Source organism: Tribolium madens, unplaced genomic scaffold (genome assembly GCF_015345945.1).
Source record: "Tribolium madens isolate multiple individuals breed KSU strain unplaced genomic scaffold, Tmad_KSU_1.1 Scaffold_11;HRSCAF=98;Tcas5.2_LG3b, whole genome shotgun sequence".
In the NCBI taxonomy this organism is placed as follows: Eukaryota; Metazoa; Arthropoda; class Insecta; order Coleoptera; family Tenebrionidae; genus Tribolium; species Tribolium madens.
In genome coordinates this window covers 7117127-7128650 of record NW_025400975.1, presented here as the reverse complement: position 1 = coordinate 7128650, position 11524 = coordinate 7117127, and the positions used below count along the sequence as shown (strand labels likewise).

Sequence of the window (11524 nt, the reverse complement as noted above, 5' to 3'; positions counted from 1 at the left end):
TGTTAACAAACCCTCATCGGGGTTGTATCAGACAGTTTTCCAGTGTTAATTGAGCGTACGCACCCACCCCTAATGTTTTTTCCCACATTTTGCTCCTAATCGGTCACCCTTTCGAACACCACCTGTTACATTTATTAATTTAAAAAATCGATAACTGATTCCAAATAACATCTGTTAAGTTTTAGCAACTTTTTGTCGGGTTTTAAATGAAAGCTGAATTCCTTCTAAAATCATTTTATTTGAAATATCTTCATATAATAAAAATTCAAACAACATTCAGTTGCTATATAGGTAACTATTTACAATAAGTTCTAGAACAAAAATGTACACAGTCAAAACCACAATCAAAATTGTGATCCCAACAATTCCCACGTGGAGATTACACTTTGTACACTATTACTTACTAAAAATCACAGAATGAAAAGTCACAAAATCAATCAATTAAAAAATCTGTGATAAAGCTAGAAGATCAAAATTTCACGAATGAAACTACCAAATAAAAAAATGGAAAAGTACAATAAACTCGCCTAACATATGTACAAAACAATAAAATAAAATCTAACAATTGCAACATAAACAGGTACATCACTAAGTGCTTCACATATTTCACTTTCTCTTCAACGCACACACTGTTCCTCCACTCGCAATATAAATAATGGCTTCAGTCGTTCTTCTAACTAAAATGAGGCGAATTATCCAAAAATAGAGTCTCCTCGAAGACTGCGATTCTTTCGGAATGAGATGAGGATGATATTCAAGATCACTGTGTTCGAAGTTCTTACTTAGCAAGGAACCTGCCTTTCTGACGTCAGTTTTTCCGGCGTTGTCTGCAACAAGAGAATAATTCATTCTGCGAAATTTCATTCACTTATAAAAAAAGTAACGGTTCACTCGGATTGAATTGATTTCACTGCACGTGTTCATCCGCCCCCCACACAAAGCAGTCACGGTTTTTCGATTTCAAAATGCCAATTTCTAAATTGCTGACATGCTTGAACGACTCACGCCATCATGGATTAGATCAGACGAAATCACGGTATGGGAAAGTGGGCAAGATGGGGGTATGGGGGCACATAAATTAATCAAGAAGGGCCCTTCTGACCTTCTAATTACCCTAATTGAACATGTGTCACGGAGGCAATTGATAAGAATCGCGTCTTGGGGAGGAATGAATACATAAAGTGAGCATTATAGCCGATCAATGGACAATCAGGCCAGATGTTGGTGATGCACGTGTTGGGCACATCTGCACGGGACCGTTACTCCAAACCCCATAAACCCAGGTGTTGGGTTATCCCGGATGCGCGCACGTGACCCTTGCTGGGTCAAGAACTCATTGTTTTTGCGAACAATAGAATGAGGCCATACCTGGAGGACGGGCGCCTCGCACGGCGAGAGGATGGTGTTGGGACTCGCCCGGAGGCCTAAGGGCTGTCGTGGACTAACCGCCTCCTGCGATTTCTTCTGGCCTAACGCGGCGGTGGCGTCGAAACTGCTGACGGCGGGGTGCGTCTCAAGGGCACTTTGCAAGTCGCAGATGTAGTCGATGACGTATTGGATCACTTCCAGTTTTGATAGTTTTCGGTTTTTGGGCATGAAGGGCACCAAGTCCTTTAGTTTGCTGATGTACATTTGGATTTCCTCGTTTTCTATATCCTTTTTGGGTTTGGACACTCGACCGGAGTTGATTCCGGTGAGGTTGTCCGCACACACTACACTGACAGCTTTCATTTTTGATAATACACTGAACTGAACTACGCACCACAAGGAAACGAGGAGTCGAATGAGGAGGCAAATAGGCTTGCTAGGGTTTTATAGGTTGGGGAGGGGGGACGCAGCCAATGAGATGAGGCGCCAGGCTGTGTGGGGCGTAACCGACCAATGTGAAGCCTTAATCGTTCAGGTAATGTTGCAGGCGCCTAGTTCAACACGGCGCAAACGTCCTGCCAATCGTAGAAGACGCCGTCGCATTTCCGTGAAGGTTAGTTTTTCGACTCTTGACACTGACTAATGATGATGGAATTGCACACAGGATTTTTTTATTTATTACTATTGAATGGTAAAAGCGAACGTTAATTTGTCTTCTTGTGATGAATTCAGTTTAATGTGAATGATTTATAGCTTGAAATTTGAAAATGATACAGGTAACTAACCTGGTTCGGTTCATTATTCCTACACCTCGAGTCGAAACAGTTCTTACACTTTGTAATGCAAATTACCAACCCACCTAAACTGATGCAAAACTGTTTTTTCACGCCGGAGAAGGCGCCACACTTCTCGACTCACCTAGAGGTGATACTAATTCTCCAATAAATACTTGTTTGACGAGTTTATAAATCGTATATTTTTCATTTTATGCGTTTTACGTGTTTTATTTGAGTCTCTGTTACAAATTTTCTAAATAATAGTAGATTGCATACCGAGGTGGGAGGTGCTTCATTACCAAGGCGCCAACGACTATCAAGGTTTGTATATTATATTATTTCATTTGCAACCACCCTGCTTAATGAACAGGAAGCCAATAAAGAATTTATCAAATTTTGAAAAACATGACATTGACAGTTCAGGTAGGCAAGTGGCCATTTCCCAACCTGAACCTGATATTTCACATCAATTGTTAAATGAAGCTGAAATGGCATACTTTCAAACTTTTTACATGCAAGGTAATTTGATTATTGTGAATAAAAAATATTTTATAAATATTGGCACATTAAATGAAAATTTTCATTCGCTTGAAATAGTATAAATTCATGTTTTAGTAATTTTTAACATTAATTTTTTTTACTATAACTTATACGAACAATAAAAATAATGTTGGTTAGTTCAATTAAAAAAAAAATGTAATAATTATCTAAATTTACAGTACTACTAAAGGTTTTTATTGTTTTACATTTATGTTCTGATTTGTCCCGATTTAAGGACCACCATACCTAAGTGTGCAATTTTTTGAGATTTTCATTTGCAGCGAAAACAAAGTTTCTTTCAGGTTAAAGTTTTCTTTTTGTCGTCATTTCAAATGTGGTCATTGTGAAAAAACTCAATTAAATCGCTTATAGTGACCAAATTAACTAATAATTTTGCTTGATTTTTTTATGTTTGCAGAGAATAAAAGAACTCTCAAAGCAATTCATCTAAAAAAATTGAAATTAACAGAAAACAACAAAATAATATGTTAATTATTAGGTAGATTAGGGCCCAAAACCTGTTTTATGCTTTTTATGTCAATATTTTGCATCTTATATGTATTATTATTATATTAATAATAAAATTATTATGTACAGGCTGTTCCAAAAGTCTGGAAACGATGTTATTCTGGCGAAACTATCAAATTTTTTGGCAAATAAATTTATAGGTGTTAACATAAATTGTAACATTTTTAGTAACTATTTTTATACATTTATAAAACGCATAAACATATCTTTGTAAAACAAAAAATAAATAACCGTTTTTATTTAAGAAAAGAATTATTAGTATCAATCTCAAAAGTTTAAACAATTAATTAAAATAAAAAAAAAAATTGGCATCGCTGCTTTAGAACCTTTACACATTTATTAATTTATTTCCAAAAAAACTGGTAGTTTACTCCAAAAAAATTCTTGAATTCTTCTTAACAAAAAAGTGTGAGGTTTACAAAAAAAATTTGCACAGCAACAATTCTTGTAACAAACTCGTTGTCTAAAAAAAAATTGTCGCAAGTTTCCATTAAAAAAAATTACTATGTTTATCTCGTAAGTATAAACAAATAATTAATATTCAAAAAATTTTTTTGAATAGCATTTTTATAGCTTTGCTCACCTATAAATTTATTTGCCAAAAAATTTGATAGTTTTGCCAGAATAACATCGTTTCCAGACTTTTGGAACACCTGTATAAGGCATTAACATTGTTAAATTAGTTATGTTTTTTCTCACCTTTGTGATGGTTGAAACGCGTCGTGTTTGAAATAAAAGTTTGGTGTGACGAGTTTAATAGTGTTTTAGTTTATCGTTTCCATACCAAGAAGTATTATATTTAAGTCTTTATAGAGGAACATTAGTAATACCTACTTTTTGTGTTTTAAAATAAATTTATTATAATTATTTTTATTAATGTCCTGATTTTGAGTTTTCTGAAGTTGGTCACTTTAAGGTATGTACATATTACATATTGCTTTTCTTTTTTTTTAATGTATAGTAGTGTTAATAATTTTCGGTTTCGGCCAGGAACCTACTCTTTTTTTGAATTTAGAAAATATTTACATGCTTCTAGAAACTTATTAAAAGAGAAATAAAATTTGTATGTATGTTATAGCTGCAGAAAAAGTACGACGTGCTGTTTTAGTTTTAGAAAATTAGTAAAAAAAGTATATTGTAGTATCATTTAAACCTTCATCGCCTAAAGAAAGAAAAATATTTTTATGAAGTAATAAAGGACATTCATTAAGATTCTTCATAATAAAAAATCTACGAGTAAAGCTTTTATTCCTTTAAATTTTCGTTACAGCGGGGTTCTACTGTAATAATTAATAAGTGTTAAGCTCGTTTATTATCCGGCGGTTAAAAATAACCAATAATTCTATCGTGATTTCAAAAATTATCTTGGTCAAATTTTAAAATAATTGTCGATTTACGTCAGGATTTTTGGACAATTTGGTGCATTTTAATTATATTAAAATTATATGGTGATGTGATAATAATTGTATTTCAGAAAGGAAACCGCCGACCACTTGATAATTTTTTCTCTTACGCCTCGACGAGGAAGTCTTCTTTTCATGAATTAATTGAAAAAAGATATTCAGCTTGGCAAAATCACTTATTTTACAATTCCTCCAAACAATATTTTGTAATCAGAATGCCTGCGTCAGTAATGTTGGAACACATTAATAATGAATGAAACGTATTGATGAATATTGTATTGCAGCTGGTGGTTACTGAAAGGTCAAGAAAGAGGTCGAGTCACAGGTCTTTGATAACTATGGCGCCGATTCTCAAACAGAGCGTGGATGATAACGGCGGTAATTAACCGTCTATTCATAACCCATGCCATACTGCAGAGCAAATTAGAATTTTTTTCCCCATCAAACGTTAATTAATATTCGAAATTATGTAAAATGATAAGTTTTTGTTGCCTTCTGACGTACGTTTCAGGTTGGAAATATCCTCAATTATCGCAGTGACGTTTCAAGAAATTTGAACATTTATTCTTCTGGGAATAATTAGGCACGTGTTCGGCTAATTTATGCAGAGAAAGCTACTTTGAGGAAATATTTAGTATAAGAAGCTCGGTATGAATGTTGTTATTGTTGTTGTATCTTTTATCGTGAATAAAGTTCAAAGCAATATTGTCACCCAACAAGTCGATTCCTCTATTAATTGTTCTCATTAACAAATTAATCAGCAAAAATGGGTAAACAAAAACTGAATTGTTAACTGTATTTCGGTACTGTAACAAGAAAATTAGGACCATCTTATCTCTTTCAAAGATGGATAAGCACAAACTAAGACCTCGAACTTTAAATTTTAGTGATAATGTCATGCCAAATATTGTTTGACACAATCGTGTGCAATAAATATTTAAGATAAAAAAATAAACGACTTTATTATCGTTATAATGAAGTCTTCCTTCATTTCATTAAATTATGCGATAAGAAACAAAAAGATGAAAAACGTACAAAATAGTATAAATAGTCATAGTGAGTGAGGCCACAAAATTTTTGGATTATATTTTTTCATTTATTTTTCGAAGGGTAGTAATACTTCAATTTTGATCAGTATAAAATGATAAATGATCAGTATCTAATTAATTTTTGCAAAAAAAATATAAATGCTAAGTAAAGCACGCACAGTATTTTATTGTAATTTGTTCAGTAAAAAAATCCAATTTGCACAGTAAAAATAATAAACGCTCAGTAACTTTTTGTTTGTAAATGTGTGAATATTAAATGAATTGGTTTTGCTAAACGTTCATTGTCTTTGCTGTGCATTTATTATTTTTACTGTGCATTTATATTATTTTACTGTGCATTTATTATTTTTACTGTTCATTTATTATTTTTACTGATCAAAAATACTTGTCGTTTAAATACCTAATATACTGTGCATTTAATTTGTTCCCTTTTTTCGAAATAGAATTAGTGTAACTTTTTGACTCTTTTTCATATAATGTGTTCATAAGTCATAAAAAATCGTGTCATTTTATACCATGCCATTTGGCAGTAAAATACGATAAATCATCCATTTTTATGATAATTTTGGCATGTTGTGTTTCTTATCATTAGTAGGTTTGTCTTCCTATGATAATGTCTGATAAAATCACGGTTGTGGAGTTCTAAAATGTCTCGCGTCTACGATTTACAAGCCGATCAGTTTTCTAGAGGATAATTTATTTTTCGAAGGGTAATAATACTTCAATTTTGATCAGTATAAAATGATAAATGATCAGTATCTAATTAATTTTTGCAAAAAAAAATAATAAATGCTAAGTAAAGCACGCACAGTATTTTATTGTAATTTGTTCAGTAAAAAATTTCAACTTGCACAGTAAAAATTATAACCGTTCAGTAACTTTTTGTTTGTAAATGTGTGAATATTAAATGAATTAGTTTTGCTAAACATTCATTGTCTTTACTGTGAATTTATTATTTTTACTATGCATTTATTATTTTACTGTGCATTTATTATTTTTACTGTGCATTTGTTTTTGTTTTTACTATGCATTTATTATTTTTACTGTGCTTTGATTAATTTACTGAGCATTTATTATTTTTACTGTGCATTTATTATTATTACTGTGTATTTATTATTTTTACTGATCAAAAATACTTGTCATTTTTTCGAAATAGAATTGGTGTAACTATTTGACTTTTTTTCATATCATGTGTTCATATGTCATAAAAAATCGTATAATAAATTTGTTATTTTATACCATGCCATTTGGCAGTAAAACACGATAAATCATGCATTTTTATGATAATTTTGGCATGTTGTGTTTCTTATCATCAGTGGGTTTGTCTTCCTATGATAATGTCTGATAAAATCACGGTTGTGCAGGTCTAAAATGTCTCGCGCCTACGATTTACAAGCCGTATCAGTTTTCTAGAGGATAAACATGTCATTGCAACCCTTTATAATCTACGAAACAATAATTATCTCGACTAAGCCACGTCCATTAATCTTATATATGATAAATGCGACGATAAGGATAAGATTTGGGTGAGTTTTTTTGACTGCAGACTGAAAAGAGTGTTCGTCATAAAAAAGAACGTGATGAATATGGGCGGCTCATTAACACCTATTTGTACATCAAACATATAAACTGACGTCACATTGTCAGGTGTTCGTGCAAATATTTTTGCATAAAGAATTATGGCTACTAACTAGATGAAAAATTGACCGGTTTTAAGTAAAAAATCAAACTTCTGACTGCATCAATTAGTTGACAGAAAGTGGTTTAATTAGGCGGCGGAGAGGCGTTTAATGTGAAACTAACACATATACCGTTTCTAATTAACGCATGTGAATATATACTTATGTGAATTTCAAATGCGAGTAAATTGAAAATAATTATTTACACACCTGCGAACTGTGCCTGAATTGATTTCCTGTGAGCTCCTTCAAACCTTCATGATAATACAAGATGATTAGCAATATGGTACTAATTGAATGAGTGCATACCATCATTTATTACGGCTTTCAAAGGACCATTATGTTGTTATTAGGTTTTGTTCCGATAAGGTCACTAAAACAGTTTGGTAATGACAAAGTGATGCAGCTGTGCGAATTAACGAGCTGGTATTTATCGTTTGAAAATATTGTTGAATTTTTCACCAAAATGCACCCAATGTTAGACACAGCTGGGGTCAAATGTCGGGCATTTGCCTTACTATATTTGTGCATTTGGTGATATAAAACAGAAGTTGATACAAATTTGCCATAATTCGAAATTATTGTGAAATAAAAAGACGGACAAAAGCAAAAATTACTATTTTCTCACATTCTCACAAGTATTATTAGGCAGTTTTGAGAAATTTAAATGTTGATACAAAATTAAATTCTCTTCCATATAGCAAAGAAAAAATTATGGCATTTTATTTAGAAAAATGGGAGGTTAGTTAATAATTTTTTCAATTATGAATAAACCTGAAGAAAAATCAAATCTCCATTTAGCAAAGAAAAAACTAGGGCATTTTATTTAGAAAATTGGGAGGTTTGTTAATAATTTTTTCAGTTATGAATAAACCAAAAGAAAAATCAAATCTCTCTCTTTCATATGCCCAGATACAATTTCATAATAATTAAAAGTGGAAAAGTTTTGAAGAAGAAGGTTTCAATCCAAAAATTTTCATAAAAGGTTAAATACACGCTGATGTAGTCTATTAAAAAAAATATGAAATAAATTATTGACGTCCTTGAAATAGGTAGCTCTAATTTTTCATTTTCAAAGTCAAAAATCACGAGCAGTTTGAGCGAAATCTTCTAATAAATTTTTAACAAAAAAAGTATTACGTAGTTAAAAAAAAGTTAAAATAATCAGTCATTTTTCGTACTATTTGAGTGAAATCCTGCAAGATATGTGAATTTTTAGACGCCTTAGGCAAAAACAGGCAAAAAAGTGAGTTAGTTTTAATTCAAAAACGTGTATTTTCGTAAAATTTAAATAATTAAAAAAAAATAGTTTTTTTACCTGTAAGTTGTTTAAACAATAGAGAAAGGCAAATATAGACTCTCCCAACAAACACAATATACCTAACTCAAAAATTAAATTTTTGAGAAAAATTGCATTGAAACTTTTAATATTATTGAAAGTTGCTAAGGGTCTAAATTTTGGTAATAATATTATTATTCAAAGAAATTTTTTCTCATTGTTTTTGTATTTTGGGCCCTACATAAGCCATCGTACTCAAAAAGCAAATTTTTATGAGTTACTATAGTTTTCGTTGGGAGAGTAAAGGGTTGAACCAAAAGTAACGCACAAAATTCATATTTTTGTCATGGGTCACAGGTCGATTTTTTTCTTTATCTTTTTTTTATTGAAAAAAATTGCATTGAAACTTTTAATATTATTGAAAATTGCTAAGGGTCTAAATTTTGGTAATAATATTGTTTATTCAAAAATTTTTTTCATTGATTTTCTATTTTTACAAACAATTTTTATGAGTTACTATAGTTTTCGTTGGGAGAGTCGCTATGTAAAAAAAATATGCGGGCTGAACCAAAAGTAACGCACAAAATTAATTTTTTTGTCATGGGTTATTTTTCAAAACAATCTTTAAACAAGTCGATTTTATTTTTATAAATGATACATTTTGTAACATCTACAATGTCATTGGATTTTGAGTTTATTTTTATTTTTTTTTTATTTTATTATTATTTGTTTCATATTATTAATTTCTTTTTAATGGCAACCAACAATTTTTTGTCTGTTTTTGATAATAGGCACATTCTTCTATTGTAAAAAAAATAATTATTAAAAACACTAAAAAAAGTGTTGGTTGCCACATAAAAAAATATTGATAATGTCTTATTTAAAAATCATTAACGTTATAAACAATAGTATATTGAAAATGTATTATTTACAAAAATAAAATCAACCTGTTTGAGAATTTAAGAAAAAAATGACACATAAAATTATGAATTTTGTGCGCTCTTTTTGGTTCATCCTGTATGTATGTATTTCAAAAATTTCTAAACTTAAGTACAGAAAAAGTCGATAAAAAACCTTCTAGTGAAACTCAAGGTAATGTAATCCAAAAATACAATAAAAAACATAGCTTTTTATTTAAAATAACGAATTGATGCTCACTTCGTTTTTTTTTTATTTTTTTTTATATTATATTATTTTTAGTATTTAGTAAAGGTAAAAAATTTTGCCAATAAAAGCCACAAATAACATTAAACAGAGTTACAATTTAGGATACAGCTTCCTTGTTTCTTCTTCTAATAGCCTGTAGCCAAAAAACTTGGGAAATTATTTTTCCAATAAAAATCAAAGTTTTTTTAGAGATATTTTTTTTAAATATTTTTTCCATGTTTCTGGTATCTACATTTTTCACTGGGGCGCTAGTTCTGGCGCACCCTGTATAAGCCTGTATGCTGTTTCATTGTATTTTACAAAAATGCAAAATCATTTTGTAGCAACATTTTTCTTTCTTCTGTCACCTTATATAGACACGAAATACGACACCACTCCCAAGTATTTACTTCAATGAAGAAAATTTTACAAGTTTATAATTAACATTGATTGTAAATTTCCAGTTTTTGTTTTTAATCAAGTACCGAAAATAGGTAAAAATGTTGTTCCTGTTGTTGATTCAATACAAGGTAACCCCAAGTTTAAAAAATTTCACGCATAAAGAGAACGGCCACACAGATTTAAAACGTGCAGTCGTTTCAAAGACAAGTTCCAGGCTTCCACCAGCTGCATATGAAAGAAATCATTGAACAGGATGCCTTCTTGAGCATTGTAACACTGTGCAGGCTGTAAGACATCCACATATGGACGTAAAACAGATTACAGTTGTTGGAAAAATGAATTGAGAAAAAATCTGAGAAATCGTAACTTTTTGAGTTTTGTAAACATTTTCGAGATAAAGACGATATTTCGTAAATAAGAAAAATATTTAAGCGTTGCGTGACTGGTGTACAAGTGATATTTTCCCACAGCAGCGGTGTTTGTGCTGCAAGATAAGGTAACCAGCAGATTGAATCAACACCTGCGCTAGTGTGAGAAACGAGCTCCATTCTGGTGTGTATGCACACATGTTTCGTCGTCTCCTCGACGTAAAACGGCCCGACCAAAAGGGCTGAATGTGTTCACCCGCTGATTGAAATGCTTTGTGCAATGTTAGCCAGACTTGCGGTATCACCGAACAGCCCCTTGGATTGAATAAGGACTGTCAACAGCTGCAAGAGCCACCCAAAGTGAAGCTGTTGTAGGAAGTCGACTTCCTAGAAGGTCCGAGAAAAAATGTTTTGACTTTTATGATACCGGAACGGCCTTTTCTCAATAATTAGACACACTGGAACATTTTTTGCGACTAATTTAAACTGACATATTTTTTGTCTAATCTGACAGGGTTGATTTTAAACTTGAAAATAACAATAATAATATCCAAATAAATAAAATAGACCACTTTTAAATCTCATTGTTTCCGATATGTTATAGAACGCGTAAAAATAGGTGACACCTATTTTACCGTTTTTTAATTTTTTAATGTATATTGACATTAAGTACCTCGAATAACAAACCAACCAATTTTTTTTAAATAATATTTTTGGCCTCCTGACATGTAAATGTCAAATTAACGTACAATTGACACCTATTGAAAGACTGTATTTACAGTCGCCTGAGCATTTTACGCACAGACGAGTGTAAAGTGACAGTTTTACCGCACTGCCAAAATTATCTTCATAGACTTTTATAAAAAAAAACTGTTTGTAAGATGATAACATTTTTAATAAAACGCTCTACACACAACCTTTCAATCTTAGAACTCTTTTTTCTTCACACCACTTTATAATTATAAACACATTGTACTGGGCTTCAT

The 11524-nt window shown here is 31.3% G+C and overlaps 1 protein-coding gene across 1 annotated transcript; it reads right to left on the bottom strand.

The window, feature by feature from the left end:
* Positions 1-218: 218 nt before the first annotated feature.
* On the bottom strand, positions 219-1794 carry LOC123007802 (protein extra-macrochaetae). Its single transcript, XM_044403251.1, has 2 exons — positions 1369-1794; positions 219-827 (listed from the first exon to the last, which is right to left on the bottom strand). Exons 1-2 carry the CDS (start codon positions 1729-1731, stop codon positions 783-785), a joined length of 408 nt encoding a protein of 135 aa, XP_044259186.1. The 5' UTR covers positions 1732-1794; the 3' UTR covers positions 219-782.
* Between the last annotated feature and the right edge of the window lie 9730 nt (positions 1795-11524).

What these genes read in the sequence shown, in the direction of transcription:
- LOC123007802 (XM_044403251.1), bottom strand. Translation starts at nt 1,731, where the DNA reads ATGAAAGCTGTCAGTGTAGTGTGTGCGGACAACCTCACCGGAATCAAC. An exon ending in GCGAGGCGCCCGTCCTCCAG is followed by an intron (nt 828 to 1,368) that starts GTATGGCCTCAT and finishes CTCTTGTTGCAG; the next exon opens with ACAACGCCGGAAAAACTGAC.